This window comes from Felis catus, chromosome D3 (genome assembly GCF_018350175.1).
Source record: "Felis catus isolate Fca126 chromosome D3, F.catus_Fca126_mat1.0, whole genome shotgun sequence".
Classification (NCBI taxonomy): domain Eukaryota; kingdom Metazoa; phylum Chordata; class Mammalia; order Carnivora; family Felidae; genus Felis; species Felis catus.
Window position 1 is genome coordinate 32058769 of NC_058379.1, and position 18529 is coordinate 32077297.

At 38.9% G+C, this 18529-nt stretch overlaps 1 protein-coding gene across 4 annotated transcripts in view; it reads left to right on the top strand.

The window, feature by feature from the left end:
- The window catches only part of PTPN2 (protein tyrosine phosphatase non-receptor type 2), an 85691-nt gene that overhangs the window by 25145 nt on the left and 42017 nt on the right, over positions 1-18529 (top strand). The window contains exon 2 of one of the 4 annotated variants that reach the window (XM_019814961.3): positions 7691-7807. The exons of the other annotated variants lie outside the window; for them this stretch is intronic. Within the exon in view, the coding sequence (XP_019670520.1) occupies positions 7798-7807 (10 nt within the window). The 5' untranslated portion in view covers positions 7691-7797. The remainder of the gene's footprint in view (positions 1-7690; positions 7808-18529) is intronic. 4 annotated transcript variants of the gene reach the window in all.

Sequence of the window (18529 nt, forward strand, 5' to 3'; positions counted from 1 at the left end):
GTTACCAAGTGTATTTAGTAACCCTGCCTCCATCCTCACTGGCTTGGGCCCTTTTTTCTGTAAGTCTTCTCAGGAAGAGAGCCATTCGCCTTGTATGGGTACCTAGTGTTAGGGACAGGCATTTCTTCCTCAGAGGAGGTGTGGCCCCATGCCCCCTGCTGTCTTTCTGGCCACTCTCTATATATGGTGGTCTCCAAAGCTGCACTCTGCTATGGGCATGCCACTCAGTGAACCCTGTCCTTGCATCTTCTCCTTATAGAAGCCTGGCTCTCCCCTGAGTAAACTACCTTTCTGTCTTTCTCAGGTAGAGGCTACTTGTTCTTGCTTCCCCTGTAACCACAGAACTTCCTAGTCCAAGCCATTACTCTCCAACTTGCATATTAAAATGATCTCCTCTGAGACTCATGCCATCCAGACACATCACACTGCTGCCCTTGGATCTGTCCCGACTTCACAGTCCCCATGTCGCAGCCTCCTCTCACATATTTGCCAAAGGCTTGAATGCTGAGGACGCCGTTCACTGTCTTTCTCTTTGCCCTCTCCTCTCAGTACCTCTTTCTTTGTGCTTGGATGGCGTTGTGTCCCTGGGAAGGAACCATGTAATGCCGTAGACTTACAGTTCTGGACCTCTCAGCTCACAACCTGAAATCTTAAACGCGCTATCTTGACGGCTACTTTCTGTCTTCTTAGCCCTTGACTTCACCAGGATGTTTAGTTCCTTGATTTTTTCACCTATTGTAGTACATTACTCCCTTCCCCACCTTACTTATTACTTAATGACTTTCTTATTGTTCTAATATGTTGGAAAAATAATCTCTGTGGGTCTGTAATTCTCCCTAACCCCATGAAACTTTGCCTCAGGTAGTTTGTTGTTCAGCTTCTGTAAGCTATCGTTGGGTTCATGTGTGCACTTGGGTAAGCTTGGGCACTGATTGGACCTGGGGTGCCTCACTGTCCTCCTACACACCGTTGTCATTCCCACTGCTCCTCCGCTCTGGCTTGTCCCACAGGAAGCCAGCTCTCAACCCACCTTCATGCCCACTACTTTCAGAATGTGATCTGCCTTCAGTCCTGCAGAGAAACATTTTAAAAATCAGGAAATAACTCTTCAGCTTCCACCACCTGGAAAGTTAATATCTCTCTGCACTCATCTTAAGTCCCAGGAGAAGAACCTCCCTGCTCTGATCCTAGGTTTGTATCCCAATGCCTCATTCCTCCTCAGGGACCTCATTCTCTGTCATTACCACTCTTAATCGTGTCTTCAACCTTTTTCTCACATCTCCTCTTCCTTATTCTATAAATGTGCTTCAGCCTCTTGTCATCTCAACACTCTTCTCTCATCTCGGCCCCACTTGTCCTATTACCTGTGTGGACATAAGCACGTGCACACCTGTGTGCACAGAGTCTCAAAAGAAGACATCATGCTATTTGCCTCTCCATCCTCATCACCTATGCATTCCTCAGCCCATGGTTCTGCCCCAACCTCCCCACTGAAACCTTTATTCTAAAGTACCATTTTCAAGCTTTCTAGTTTTGAAATGCAGTGAGGGACTTTCCATTGGTTTCTTTTCTTATCCCTCTGTGACTTTTGATAATGTTGACTCTGCCTTCCTTCCCTAAAACCATATTTTTTCTGATTTTGCTGTTACTTCTCTGGCTAGTCACCCATTTCAGAGCTTACCTTCCTTGGTTGACTTTGTCTTCTTCAGGGTTCTGTCTCTGTCTCTCCTCCTTCTTACTCTTAACAATTGTATGTATGAGTGGTCTCATTCTGTGGGTTTGTTACCATCTTTCTGCTTATCACCCTAAATCTCGTCTTCAGCTTAGGTCTCTCCTCTCAGCCATAAACCCATTTATGCAAGGCACTCATCTCTGTGTGGATGTCCTGTAGCTGCCTCAGACTCAATATGTCTAGATACTGAGCTAGCATTCCTCCCACACAGTCCATTGGTCCCAGCCCTGAGACCTGCTTTTTTCCCCATCCATAAATGGTGCCACTGTTGGCACATTTACTGCAGCTAGAAACTCAGACTCCTTTCCCATTCAGGTCCCATATCTACTTGATAACTAAGTAATTATAATTCCATTTTCACAATGTGTGGGGTTTTGTTTTGTTTTGTTTTTAGATTTTTAAGTAATCTCTATACCCATTGTGGAGCTTGAACTCACAACCCCAAGATCAGGCATCACATTCTCCACCAACTGAGCCAGCCAGGCATCCCCCAGTGTGACCAGTTTCTGGTATCATTACTTTTTTGGAACATCCTCCTCTTTCTGACCCAGAACAGTCAAAATCTTCTTCTAATTATATACAACCACTTCCCCCTGGATGTTATTCTCACACAGTGGAGGAGGTCATGAAGGTGGTGACTCTCACTAAATCTAGACAGCCCCAGGAATGTGTATTTTTTAAACACTCTCAAGATGATGTGGATGTACCTTACCTGACTGATAGTCACTTTATCATTTAAAATATATTTCCATACATAATACTTGACAGTTGTTGATTTGGTTCAGAAAACATGTATTGAAAACCAGCTACTGACAATATGTTTGTGTTGAGAATACCATGAATATGTGTACCATGCCCTCTGATAATTCATAGTCTAGTGGGAGATACAGACCTGTTGTGCTTTATGTATCATGAGCTAGTACTGTGTATTGGTGGAGCTGTGTCTGAGGAGTTAGGGGTGGCTTTTAAGAGAATACATGGTGGAGTGCCTGGGTGGTTTAGTCGGCTAAGTGTCCGACTTCAGCTTAGGTCAGTGATCTCATGGTTTGTGAGTTTGAACCCCGCATCGGGCTTTGTGCTAACAGCTCAGAGCCTGGAGCCTGCTTCAGATTTTGTGTCTCCCTCTCTCTCTGCCCTTCCCCCACTTGCACTGTCTTTCTCTCTCTCTCTCTCTCTCTCTTTCTCTCTTTCTCTCAAAAATAAACATTAAAAAAATTAAAAAAAAATACATAGTAACCAGCTAAATAAAGGGGAACTGAACATAAATTATTTTTTTATGAGTCCCAGATTTTTCTACGTTTTGATTCAGTAGGTCTGGAAATCTGTGTTTTTAAAGTCTCTTCCTTATGTGATTCTTATATACCCAGCTTGGCACCAGTCCTCAGACTGACATATAGAAACTACATTTGGAGGTGTGAATATGAAAACTGTATTCAAACAGGGATATTTTGAAATAGAATTTGAAGAAGTCCACAATCTTCCTATAATTGCCACAACCAAAAGATGCCTCTATTGTCTCCATTAACTGTGAGACAGTTGTGAAAGAGGCAAGAACTTGGTTGGTTTAGAAGAGAGTAAAAGATTGTAATAATCACTTGAAGAGTTATATTTATACTTTTAGAGACTGCTGGTAATTTTAAAAGTTTCTTTCTGCTTTACAGGTAGAAATTCTGTAAATCCTGTATTTGGTCTAACTGTCACCTGTTTTCACTGGCTCTGAAGCAGTTTGTTTTTTTTTTTTTAATTGTGGTAAAAAAAACATATAACATAAATTGACCCTCTTAACAATTTTTAGGTGTATGCTGCAGTACTGTTAACCATATGCACATTGTACAACCCATCTTTTCATCTTGCATGACTGAAACTCTGTACCCGTTGAACAACATCAGTTTTCCCTCCCTTCAGCCCCTGGCAACCACCATTCTACTTTTTGTTTATAACAGTTTGATTACTTTAAATTCCTCATATAAATAGAATCATGCAATATTTGTCTTTTTGTGACCAGCTTATTTCACTTAGCATAATATCCTCAAGGTCCATCCATGTGAAACTGTCAGTTTTTAAAGGAAAGTAACACAAAGACTTATGATTCTGGTAGTGTGACAGGTTATATAGTCCATGGTCCTTTAGTGCTACAAAACAAGAAGATTCTCAATAAACTTTTAAAAAAGTTACTAGGTGGAGAGGAAGTAAGGAAAACTTGCAGAATTCCTGTGCCCCTCCACCTCCAAAAAAAACAAAAACAAAAAACTCACCAAATGGCATAGCTACTCTGAATGCAAATGCCAGTATTAGCTCTGAGATTTGTATTCACTTAATAAAATAACCTCAAGATCGATTAAGCAAAAAAGAATAGAATTATAGGAAGAAACTGACAAGTCCATATTCATGGGCTTCTTAATAAGATGAAATATAAGTAAAGAAATAGAAGATTTAACCACACAATTAAGCTTAATTTAATAAGAAAAATATGTAAAACCTTATGTCCATTTTCTTCTAGGACTTTGGAATATTTATAAAAAATGGACCATTGACTAGGCTGTAAAGTAAATCTTAACAATTTAAAAATTGCTGTCTTACAGGCCATGTTCTTTGACCAGAATGCAATTAAATTATAGATTATTAATAAAAGGATAAAAAATCACATAAATTTGGAGATTTAAAGATTTCCAAGTAATTCATGTGTCTTGGAAACTTTAAAATGCTTAAAAGTGAATAATATGTAAAATATGTAAATAAAAAGTGAACAATATATACAATGTTTATATAAAATAATATATAAAACCTAAAACTTTAATAAAGCAGCAAAATAGTAATACAAAGAAAATATGTTGTCTTAAATGTGTTACAACAGAAGGATAAAAATTAATGTGCAAAGAATGTGCCCCAGTTCTTTCTGTGAGCTCATTATAGAACTTTGATATCCAAACCAGAAAAGTTAGTAAGAAGACTAAAAGTTACAGGCATATCTCCCTCATGAATATAGATGTAAAGATTAGCAAACTGAATACAGCAGAGTCTGTAAGTTTATTTTAGGGAGATAGGGGTGGCTTAACATTAGAAAATCTTTAAAATGTTGGTTCACCACAGTAACTAGGTAAGGGAGAAAAAGTCATATGAACATTTCAGTAGGTGCAGAAAGATTTTTTAAAGTCAGTTCTTGCTCATGATTAAAAACAAAACACATAGCAAATTAGAACGGGAGGGGGAACTTCTGTAACTCAATATAACATAAGTCTAAATGATAACACATTAGAAACATTTTTTTAAAAATGAAGAACAAGACAAGGATGCCCACTATTACCACTTCTGCTTAACATTGTGCTTTAGTCCTAGTCACTACAGAAAGAAGAATAAGAAATGAAAGGCATACAGATTGGGGAAAAAAAAAATTAAGACAGAAACAAAGCTGTCATTTTATCTGGTGCCATAACAAACCACCCCAAAACAGTGGATTAAAATAATAGCAATCAGTTATTATATATACAAATATATGGACTCAGGAGATTCTTGCTCAGGGTCTTTCATGCTGATGGTAGCTGGGGCTGGAGTCCCCTTGAGGCCTTCCTCGCTCAGTTGTGGGCTGTTAGCCGGCACACCTACAAGTGGCATGTCCATGTGACCTGGACTTCCTGGCAAACAGTAGCCAGGTTTCAGGAGTGAGTGTTCAGAGAGAGCCAGCTAGAAACTGCATTGCCTTGTGCCACCTAGACTTAGAAGTCACTCCAGTTCCATTACATTGTGTTCATTAGTGGCCATTCAGGTTCAAGGGGAGAGGACTGAAGCTCCGCCATTAGGTGGAAGAATTAACCAAAGAATTGTGGACATGTTTCAAAACCATCAAAATTATAGATGCTACTGTTTTCTTGGTAATCCAAAAGCACAGATATATCAAAGAATTACAAGGAACCATTTTGATAGTCTCAGAATTATAAGACAGCAGATATTTGAGTTATTAAAATAGGTCTTTATACCTGACAGGGATATGCTTATCATCTTCCTTAGCAGTTTTAAATAAAAGCTGTTGTATAATAGTAATCAGAGCAAGTATAGATATACTTAAGTTTTATAGTAACTCTTATGTAAATATTTGTCAGTATTCTTCCTTATCCCATCTGAAGTTCAAAAATAAAGACCTAATGCGCTTCGCATTCTCAAAATCCATTCTGTTGTCAGCTTCTGTTCATTCTTTTCTCATTCTTTGTTAGGACTTTGGCCTTTGGTTCTGTCTTTAATTTTGTTCTGTTGTTGTTGTTGTTTTTAATCTTTGATCTTAATCAAGGCAAAATCAAAGCTGTTTTGGACTTTTAATAATTTGTTTTTACAGGTCACTGCACTGGAGGGGACCCAAGGTATAAGAATTAGAACTCTTGGTGAAGAAGCTAGAATTGATTAGGTGGGGAAAGAAAACTTGAACTGAACAACATGATAGCTGACTTCAGATACTTGAACTTCAAATGACAAAAGGAATTCATTATCCTGTATTAAGCTCAAACAATAGAACTGAGGTTCACAAGTGAATAGCACAGTTGGTGAATTTCAGGTCAGAATATGCAGGATCTTTCTTGCCCTGAAAAGCTACTATTTAAACATACAAATGAACCATATGAACTAGTTCACTCTCATTATTGTAGGTCTTTATTCAGAGACATTCTAAAGAGCATTTGTGAATAAATTGTAGAGGGTTGGTTAGATAATTTTGAAATATCTCTTGTATGCTTCACTTCTTGCCCCATTCCTCATCCCTTCCTCACTTTCTTCCCCCATTTGCCATTCTCTCCTCTTACACTGTTGATTCCTTAACAGGTGCAGCCTGTTTTTTTTTTGTTTTTTTAATTGGACTACCTATCCCCCAGTAAAGTTTTGTTCAGTCTTCAAGACATAGGTATCACTCCTCTGAGAGGTACCTACTGAAAGTTACTAGTTTGCTTCTATAGCATTTTATTTCTGTATTCTGGTTCTAATCTTACTGCCTTATAATTTTATTTATTGCGTTTACTCTGTAGAGCAGTGACATTTAACAAGGATGCTTGCCAGCTCCTAGGAGACATTATGGAAATTTGTGGGGGCTTTTTTCTTCTGGTGTATTTCTATTCAACTATCTACATATGTTAACATATAAATTACTTTGCATTTATTTTTATTTCAATTAGGGCATTATTGATATTTAAAAAATTACAGTTTCTGTTATCTCTAATAGGGAAGCTACAGAAGGTATTAAAGACATCATTAAGCCTCCCCTTCTGCCCTCTGAATAATTCAGTCTAAAAGCCCTTGGGGTTGGGGACCCACATGTGGAAGGCATGTAGGTAAGGGAGGGCATCTTGGGGGGGCATATTTGAAGAGTTGAGGGAAGGTGAAGTGAGCCCTATGATGTTAGATTAGAATTAGTGTTTCAGTGGCATGGCTCAGTCAGTTAAGCTCCTGATTCTTGATGTCAGCTCAGTTCACGATCTCATGGTTTGGGAGATTGAGCCCTGTGATGAGGCTGTGCTTTTGGCACAGAGCCAGCTTGGGATTCTCTCTCTCCCTCTCTTTCTGCCTTCTCCCCCACTTATGCTCGTACACTCTCTTGTTCTCTCAAAATAAATAAATAAACATTAAAAAAAAAAAGTATCCTGGAATGTCTTATAGTCCCAGAAGGTTAAGGATGCTGAAGAAATGATGAGGCTGTGTCAAATGGATATCAAAGCCAGCTTGAAGCCCGTGGGCCAAACTTGGGAGTGATTTGAGCATTGAAATAAATAATGATTATAACCTACTGAATAAAGTAGGAATCCATGAGTTTGTACTTCTATCAGTAATATGAATAAATGCGGAGAAAGGAAAGATCTACCTTAGTGTAGGATGTCAAGTAATGTTGAAATAAATGCTAAACTTGGTGGGTAAAACTTTGATGAGGAACAAAATATTTACATAGTCTTAAAGTGTCCTTATACAAAATACTTATTAATACAGGAGGAGAATAGTAAGTGTGCTGTGGAGAAATCTGGCAGACACCAACCTTAAACAGGTGATCATGACCAATTATGGGACACATCACATTGAAATCCTGAACTTCCCCTATGGAATGCAGTGAGTACAGAACATTACTCTGTGCTGAACTTGCCAAATGTGTATTATCTAAAACTCATCCATGGGGAAATACCAGACAGCTCCAATGGATTGACACTCTGTAGTCTTCAAAGGGTTATAAAATAAAACCCTTCCCAGGGAAGACTGAGGAATGGTTCCAGTTTAGAGACTAAAGAAATATGACATCTAAATGTAACATGTGATCATGTATTGGATCCTTTTGTTTAAAAGGTATTATGGGGGAGTGGGAAACGGTGCCTGGGTGGCTCAGTCAGTTATGTGTCCGACTCTTGATTTTGGCTTAGGTCATGATCTCAAGGTTGTGGGATTGAGCCCTGCCTTGGGCTCTGTGCTGGGCATGGAGCCTGCTTAAGATTCTTGCCCCCTCCCTACCCTTCAGCCCCTTCCCTGCTTTCATGGGTGGGCGCACGCACGTGCTCTCTCTCTCTCTCTCTCAAAAAAAAATGTATATTCCCTTAAGTACCACATGATCATTGAAAGATTCCAATAAAGAAGTTTAAAAAAAGAAAAGATATTAGGACATTTGGTGAAACTTGAATGGGGTCTGAATTAGTAAAGTATCATTGTTAATTCTATGATTTTGATGGTTGTACTGTGGTTAAGTAGAATTGAGTCCTTCTTTGTAGAAAATACACACGGAAATGTTCAGGGATAATCAGGTATCATGCTTGCACTTGCTGTCATGATTTAGGGAAAAAATTCTTTGTATTTTTCTTGGCATTTTTCTGTAAGTTTTGAAGTTATTTCAACTGAAAAATTTTTTAAAGATTATTTAAAGGGGAGGATACTGAATCCAAGTCAACATGTGAAGGCAAGAAAAGGAAATAAAAGGCATACACATTTGAAAGAAAGAAATAAAACTGTCTCTATTTGCAGATAGTCTAGACATGATAGTCTACATAGAAAATCCCAAGAACCTCCTAGAACTAATAAGTGAGTTAAACCAGGTTGCTGTGTATAAGAGCAGCATACAAAATTATCTTTCTGAGGCACCCAGGTGGCTCAGTCAGTTAAGCGTCCGACTCGCATGATCTCGTGTCATGATCTCGTGGTTGTGTTGCGTCCACATGACTCCTGAAACAGAATGCTACGGGCACCAGTGACAGTCACAACAAAGTTTATTGCAACGAGAGGCAAGGCCGACCGATCGGCACCGACACTCTTCATCAGAGTGCGGCCTCGAACAGCCGGGGTACAGAGTTTTTATAGCCGACCACATCGTCTTATCATCACCTGGGAACAGAACAAAGAAATAGTTCCCAGATGGGGGTGGAAACAGTTCAGACCTTCTGCTGTTAAGCCACAACCAGTTGACATCCTTGTCCCTGCCTCTGGCACCACCTTTTCAAAGTTCTCAACATGCCCTTGCCCCAGTCCAGTCAATCACCAATCCAGTTGATTTTCCTTGAACTTTTTGTTCCCTTGATTGATAGGACAAGGCTGTTATCTCTTAACCTACAGTGTCAAAACAAAGCTGTTACTTCTCAAGGCTGCAGGTTAGCCCTACACTAACCCTTACAGTTGGTGGGTTCGAGCCCCGCATTGGGCTCTGTGCTGACAGCTCAGAGCCTGGAGCCTGCTTCAGATTCTGTGTCTCCCTGTCTCTCTGCCCCTCCCCCACTTGTGCTCTGTCTCTCTCTCAAAAATAAACATTAATTTTTTTTTAAATTATCTTTCTACATACTAACAATGGACACAAGGAAAACAGGATTAAAAATATAAGGTCATTTGCAGTTGCTCTTAAAAAATGAAATATCTTGGAATATATCTAACAAAACATGTATAGGGCCTGTCTGTTGAAAACAACAAAACACTGATAAAAGAACTCAAAGATGATCTAAATAGAGAAACATACCATGTTCACAGATTGGAACTCTCAATGTAGTAAAGATGTCAGTTCTCCCCAGATTTTTCTGTAGGTTTGACACAATTCCTATCAAAGTCTCAGAAAGATTTCTTGTAGATACAAACAAGCTTACTCTTAATGTGTGTGAAAAGGCAAAGGAACTAAAATAACTAAAACAATTTCAGAAAGGGAGAAGAAGGTGGGGAAGAATCATTCTGCCTGATTTTAAGACTTACTGTATTAACTGTGGTATCAAGATGATGTAATGTTGGCAGAGGAATAGAAACATAGACTGGAAAACAGAACAGGGAACCTAGAAATGGACTCGTGCAAGTATAGTGAATTGATTTTTGACAGAGGTGCAAAGAAATTTAATGGAAGAAGGATGATCTTTTCTACAGTCAGTACTAGAGCAGTTGGACATCCACAGCAGCCCCCCCCCATCTCAACCTAATATTCCTTATACAAAAATTAAAGTGGATCATAGACGTCAATGTAAAGTATAAAACTTTTAGAAGAAACAGGAGAGAATTCAGGACCTAAGGCTAGAGGAAGAGTTCTTAATGTGACACCAAAAGCACTGTCCATGAAAGAAAAAAATCAGGAAATTGGACTAAACCAGAATTAAAAGCTTTTGCTCTGCTAAAGACCCTGTTAGGGAATTGAGGATGAAAAGACAAGGACAGACTGGGAGAAAATACTTACAAGCCACAAAGAACTCAGACCTAGAAAATAAAAAGATCTCTCATAATTCAATAGTAAAAGACTAAAGCGTAAAACAAAAAAAGTCCAATTAGGAAATGGGCAAAAGATTATGAACACAGATGTCAGTAAGCATATAAGCATATTAAAAACATCATTAACCATTAGGGAAATGAAAATTAAAACAATGGTGGTGAGAGTGAGAGATCACCACACACCCACTGAACAGATAAAATAATGAAGCCACAATACTCTAAGAATGTAGAGAAACTGGATCTCATATAAAGCTAGTGAGAATGTAAAATGTGTAGCCACTTTGGAAAATAGGTTGGCGGTTTCTTAAACGAAACATACCTTATACAACCCAGCCATTGCACTCTTGGGCATTTATCCTAGAGAATTGCAACATTATGTCCATACAGAAATGTGTGTGTGAAGGTGCATAGCAGTTTTATTTGTAATAGCTCCAAATTGGAAACAGCCAAAATGTCCTTCCAACAGGTGAGTGGTTAACAAACTAGTATATTCATACCATGGCATACTACTCAGCAATAAAAAGAAATGACCTATTGATAACATGCAACAAGTTGGATAGATCTCAGAAGACTCATGCTGAGTCAAAAAATCCAATCTCAAAGGTTACATATTATATGATTCCATTTTTACAGCATTCTTGAAATGATAAAATTATAAAGAACAGATTAATGCGTTAGGGATGGGGTTGGTGGGGAGTATGACTGTAAAGGACTGCACAGAGGATCTTTGTGGTAATGGAACAGGACTGTCTGTATCTTGATTGTGGTAGTGGTTACACAATCTCCACGTGTGATAAAATAGCATAGAACTGTACACACCCACACAAATCTGTGCCCATAAAACGAGAAATTGGAGTACAGTCTGGATTATACCAGTATCTTTCCAGGTTTCTGAATTTGATGGCTTCTTGATTTGGGTACTGGGTAAGGGTACTGTGCTAGGCAGTGGGAATACGTAATGAACATGACAGGGTCCCTGGCTACACAGAGGTTAACCCTAACAGAAGGCTACAGATGGCTGGAGGTCTGGGCACTGCTGCTGCCCCAATTTCTGACTGTATCAAAATCTTATCATAATGGTAGCCTTCTAAGAGAGGACCCCCACTGTAGCCATGGCTTATCACTTGGGCAGCTCACCTATAGAGTACTTACACTGGAAGAAGGAGCAAAAATGTACAGGGAAGGAACTTAATGTCCTGGGGAAATGTGGCACATCTTCTAGTACCATCGGTTATACTTGGAACGTGGGAAGGGAAGGTATGATTGCTTATGTATTAAAATACAGATGCATAATGAAGTAGAAATTTTAAGTTCCTATATATTTTTAAAATAGGACTTTCCAAGGAGTTTTGTAATGGATACTTGGAGTATATTAGGGTCAGTCGGTAAAAATAATCAAGAAGGATTTGTCTAGTCCAGCCATTTCATCTTACAAGAAAACTGAGACTAGTGATGTGGCTGTTATCACAGGGTGTAGTAATTAAGTTGGATGCTGATAATGTTTCTGAAGTAGCAGGTTATTCTTTTCACAACTGTGAAATCACAGCTGTGTCTGTGGTCATGTAGGTTGGTAGAGCCAAGACACACATCAGAATCTACATCTTTAGGCCCCGTAGATGGTCTTTCATCTGCGCCACAGAGTTCCAGATGCCTATGCTGGAAAGTTCTGGAGGTGTCTGAGCTCTAACCTTTTTACTGAATTAGGTTACTCTCCAAGTCAATTAACATAACCTCATCTCCCGCATAGGTTTCACAATGGTTTAATAGTGATTTGTCATTCTAACAAAATTCTACCGTAGTTTAACAATTTAAATATGAAAATTTTCTGGAATTCAGTGTATAAACAATGCTTGAACACTTGCCAACCTAAATTGTTATGGCGCTGTACTGGGTAGACGCTAAGAAGATGGAAGTAGAAACTTTTTCTCTGAGTTGAATTTAGGAGGTGTGACTAATCAGTACAGATTTTCTTAACTTTCTGAACCTAACTTGCAGGCTGTTTCTCTACCCTTTGTTCATTGGGCTCAAGCTCCATTATTTGTGTCCCTCAGACATGTTGGGCACATACCCACCTTAAGGTATTAACTTTGCTCTGTGCTTGGAACGCTCTTAGCCAAAATATCCATATGATTGACCTCCTCCACTCCTCCAGGTCTTTGCTAAAATGTCACTGTCTTAATGAGGCCAACCTTCCCCTCTATTTAGAATTGTAACCTATCCTGCTCCTCCTCCCCAGCATGATGTTCCCCTTCACTCTGCATTTTCCCCCCACAGCATTTGTGCTGTATAACATATCATTTACTTAGTTGTTTTGGCTGTTGTTTCCTTTTCTGAGAAGGTGAGCTCCACAAGAGTATGGATGGGTCCTGAGTGCCGAGAGCAGTGCCTGGAATGTGGAAGAATTTACTAAATATTTGGTCTGTATTGTTTCTATGGTGTCCCATGGACTTTTGGATGTAAGGAAGGTACTTTCTGCCAACTCCCTCTACTCTCCATGCTCTCTCTCTTCTTGAAGAGGCAATTACGAGTTTCAAGGAGACAGTTGAGGTGTTGACTGATAATATTAAACTAAAGTTTCTTATGTCTTATTTTATACGCACTATTAAAGAGGAAGGATATCCATGTTCCAGAGTATATTAATGTATTTTACACATTTTTAAAGGATACTTCTCAGGCGTTCTTTCCATTGCAGAGACGTTTAGGGGTAGATTAAAGACCTGTTTTTAGATTTGGAGATGTGTGGAAGTCAAATTTAATCAATGACCTTGCCCTATCAAGCGTAGAAACTTGAAATCTTGATAGTTTGAATGAGTTGAATGAGTTGAATGAGTTGGAAGTCTCAGACAGTTACCCTATTGTTTCAAAAAGATGGGACCTACTGGAACAACATGTATTTATTTACTTGGTTAGCAAGTTGGTGGTGGTGTGCACTGGGATGTGTTTCATTGTAACTCTGCTCCTGCCGCTGTTTGGCTCTGTACTCATCATCTCTTGATTAAATTGTTAGTGCATCAGTGTGTTAACTTGTCTTCTTGTTCCAGTCTATCCTCTAGAGTGCGTGTAGTTATTTTCTTGAAATCAAATGTGCTTGTGTCAGTCCTTTAAAGAGCTTTATTAAGGTAACCTGTGCCTGGAGTGCAGCACACAAGACCCTTCAGAGTCTGGCCTTAACATGTTTTGGGATCTCTTTTGGCTACCCAGTTCTTGAGCCTTTTTGAATTTGCCAGTCCATGATACACCATTCCTTTTTCCTTTTGTGTGTGTGTGCTCCTTCTTCCTCTAGGTAGCGAAGCCTGCTCATCTCACTTGGCTTCCTTAGGGATCAGTTGGTCAGCTTTCTTCACACAACGCAGTGCAATTAAGATAGTGGTAGAAATTACTACTTAATAGAATTTTTTTCTTTTAAAAAGCTTTAAACAAATTATTGTTATCTTTATGTTGCTGTTGCCTGGCTCCTAAAATATATTTGTTGAATGAAAATTGCATAAAAGTTGTTGAGGGTATTAAATGTGAAGAACAGAACTTCATGGTGAGGGTTCCCTTAAACGGGCTATTTAGAGAAGGTCATTCATAGGCTGGATCTTCACGGAAGTGAGATTTGTGTGACAGAGATGAGACAGAAATCGTACCTGATGTGAAGAACAGTGAAAGGCGATGGAGGAAGAACTTAGGGTGTGTGAAAAGGGTGGTAAAGGAGCCAACTTGGACGTATCAGAGATAATGTAGTATGGGAATTATGTAGTCCCTCAAGTTACAGACCTAGTTTGAATCTCCTCTTGTGCTCCTCTAGTGTGTGTATGGTTATGACTTGACTCCCTGAGAGTCAGTAAAATGAGCATGATAATGTCAACTTCATAGGGTTGTGAGGACTGAGAGAAGTAATGCGGTAAGATGTGTCATACAATAACTGACACATATAGGCACTAAATCCTATATAGCGGTCCTAGTTGGTTATGTTGTCAGTAAAGGAACTATTCATCAAATTGAGTTTTATTTTCAGAGGAAACAATTGAAATGTTAAACTCTTGTATGTGTTTCTTCATTAGTGCTTATGATGACTTGGATTTTAGTTCTAGCTTTTTTTGGCTCATTGCTTGATTCATGAGAGAAAATTATATTTTTGTCTCAAGTATTTAACTTACAGAGTCGAAGATGGTTGACATGTCTATAAAATGTTTATTAATTTTTGAGAGGGAGAGAGACAGAGTGCAAGCAGGGGAGGGACAGAGAGAGAGGGAGACAGAGAATCCAAAGAAGCTCAAGGCTCTGAGCTGTCAGCACAGAGCCCAGTTCAGCACTCGAACAAACAAATGGTGAGATCATGACCTGAGCCAAAGTCAGACACTTAACGGCTCAGCTACCCAGGTGCCCTGAAGTGCTTTGCATTCTTGCAGGGAGGTAACATATGAATATAGACATCAGTATTTGAAAACTTAACAGTTTCCTCCTGGTTGAGAACAGGAGAATCAATGGGGAACATCTTTCAATGCTGTACTTACTAATGGAGACATGGTCTTCTTGCCCAGTTGATGATAGTGATTGTTTATCTCTACCTTGGTGTAACCTAGGGAGGATAGTTATGATGGATGTAAATCCATTTTCCTGTTTGACCTGGAAGACTTTCCAACTTTCCAAAAGAAGATCTTTTTACAATTATGATAAAAGGTGAACCAGTGAAGCGGTGTTAAAAAAAAAAAAAAAAAAAAGGCTTATTATGACATTAGTGAAAGAGGAAGCTAATCTGTATTGTCAGCTCAGGCCACAGCTAGAGCGTCATTTCTTGACAGATGAAACCATTTCTCGGAAAACATACTGTTTGAGGGTGGGAGGTGAAGGGAATCTTCATCAGATGTTTGCTTAATTTTTATCCAGTTTACAAGCTGCAATTCTATTGGATATTGCATTTCTTTATTCTCTTGGTGACAAGAATTAAGAGCAGATGATGCCCCCATTAAAAAAAAAAGCATATGTTCTTGATAGTTCGGCTTTTGGTGTTATTAGATGTTGAGAAATAAGATTTCCTGTGAAGCATGGTTTGATTGCTTGTTGGTATCTCTTGCGATGTAATTTGAACTGTCTTCATTTTTCTCCCTTTGCTGAATTTTTTTTAAAAATAAAAAAGAGGGAGATAACCATATACTTACCTAGAATGATAATAATACTGTGGGCTTTAGGGCTTATTACTTAGAGCCCAGGTGTTAGAGGACTCCGTCTCTTTGATAATCGCATTTCAGAGGTTTCTGGGCAGAATAAACTCTAGGAGAGGAGAAAGCACTTAACTTTCTGGTGTTTTTGTTTTTGCATTTTTGTACTAATTCAGAAGCCCGAAGTTTGGTTTGGAATGAACACTTCACAGATTTGGGGCTGCCTGATAATAACAGGGCAGAGAAAGGGGACATTTGACTCCCAGGTTGTGAGGGGACCTGTGTCCACTCTCACAGATATTTTAAACCATACATGAAGTGATTCTGAGTTGGGGAAGAGGCATTGCCTGTTATAATTGTTACAGAAATCATAAAGTCACAATTTCTCATAAAAAGGCTGTGATAGTTTCACTTCCTGAAATGTTCTGTATAGTTACTATCTTTGTAGATAGTTATAACATGATGTTTTATTTAACACTAGAAACTGTCTTGCTTTTGTTTCCTTTGAAATCAAAAGGTTAAATACACTTTAAAGTTTTATTAATCTCCTTAATAGAAAAGAAGAATTAAAATAAATTTCTATGGCACAAAAACAGACACATAGACCAATGGAATAGAATAGAAACCCCAGAACTAGACCCACAAACGTATGGCCAACTAACCTTTGACAAAGCAGGAAAGAACATCCAATGGAAAAAAGTCTCTTTAACAAATGGTGCTGGGAGAACTGGACAGCAACATGCAGAAGATTGAAACTAGACCACTTTCTCACACCATTCACAAAAATAAACTCAAAATGGATAAAGGACCTGAATGTGAGACAGGAAACCATCAAAACCCTAGAGGAGAAAGCAGGAAATACCTCTCTGACCTCAGCTGTAGCAATCTCTTACTTGACACATCCCCAAAGGCAAGGGAATTAAAAGCAAAAATGAACTACTGGGACTTTATGAAGATAAAAAGCTTCTGCACAGCAAAGGAAACAACCAACAAAACTAAAAGGCAACCAACGGAATGGGAAAAGATATTTGCAAATGACATATCGGACAAAGGGCTAGTATCCAAAATCTATAAAGAGCTCACCAAACTCCACACCCGAAAAACAAATAACCCAGTGAAGAAATGGGCAGAAAACATGAATAGACACTTCTCTAAAGAAGACATCCGGATGGCCAACAGGCACATGAAAAGATGCTCAACGTCGCTCCTCATCAGGGAAATACAAATCAAAACCACACTCAGGTATCACCTCACGCCAGTCAGAGTGGCCAAAATGAACAAATCAGGAGACTATAGATGCTGGAGAGGATGTGGAGAAACGGGAACCCTCTTGCACTGTTGGTGGGAATGCAAATTGGTGCAGCCACTCTGGAAAACAGTGTGGAGATTCCTCAGAAAATTAAAAATAGACCTACCCTATGACCCAGCAATAGCACTGCTAGGAATTTACCCAAGGGATACAGGAGTACTGATGCATAGGGGCACTTGTACCCCAATGTTTATAGCAGCACTCTCAACAATAGCCAAATTATGGAAAGAGCCTAAATGTCCATCAGCTGATGAATGGATAAAGAAATTGTGGTTTATATACACAATGGAGTACTACGTGGCAATGAGAAAGAATGAAGTATGGCCCTTTGTAGCAACGTGGATGGAACTGGAGAGTGTTATGCTAAGTGAAATAAGCCATACAGAGAAAGATACCGTATGTTTTCACTCTTAGGTGGATCCTGAGAAACTTAACAGAAACCCATGGGGGAGGGGAAGGAAAAAAAGAGGTTAGAGTGGGAGAGAGCCAAAGCATAAGAGACTCTTAAAAACGGAGAACAAACTGAGGGTTGATGGGGGGTGGGAGGGAAGGGAGGGTGGGTGATGGGTATTGAGGAGGGCACCTTTTGGGATGAGCACTGGGTGTTGTATGGAAACCAATTTGACAGTAAACTTCATATACTGAAATAAATAATAAATAAATAAATTTCTAATAATGTAAGTGAATTTGAGAGTTTTGTTTGTAATTAGTCCTGAGGAGAAAATATAGGTTCAGGGAACATTTGTAGCCACTTCTAAATAGCTATAGAGTTTTCCTTAAGGATTACCTTTCTTTTTTAGTCTTAATCTAGAAAAATTAAAAACTTTTTTTTCCTGAGAAAATTCAGTGTTCTTTTGCTTTTGTTGATTATATAAATAAATGTTAGAGGGAAGTAGGGCCACTGTTTGGGGCCAGATTGTGCAGGACACTGGGTGTCCTTCAGGTAACACCTATTGGCTAGACCGCAGGGCTCCAGGGAATGTATCTGTGCTTTTACCCTTGTGTGATTCAGTGTTTTCCATGTATTGGAATGACAGCTGGTATAGATTTTGAAGCTGAAGGGAAAATAACTGAATTCTAGTTCAAGGTTCTGAGGGGAGGATGGCAGAACTCTTAAAAACAATCTGCCAGAGGTCTTTCTCTGGGCTTATTTCCTCCATAACTGTGGAAGGGTCCCAGAAGGAAACCTGCAAGATAACTGAATTCCTGGAGGTTCCTGGGAAGGAATCTTCCCGGTTTTTATGGATTCTTGCTTCTGTTGGCCAAATTGCTTTTTTCACTTGTGCAATAGATATGATTAACCTTTGGAGTTTGTGTTTTCTGTGATTACAACATGAGGAAATACATTCCTTTTGTATTATATTTTAGTGGAATGTGAATTTTAGGGATTGTGTAGCATTCTAAAAGCATACATCTCCTGATACATGTTATACAGGAGATGTATGGTCTTTATTTTGCTAATTAGGTAGCTGACCTTTTTACCATCTCACATAATTTAACAGTTAAAGGGTGATTAAGCTGTTAAAAAAAAAAGTGTTTTTTAAAAAAAAAAGTGCTTGCTGATATCATCTTTCCGAGAACACTAGTATAAGTGATTTACTATAACAAGATCTTAGTTTTTCCTGTTGGCAAATGACATGTAATATTTACAGAGGTCTTGGGTTC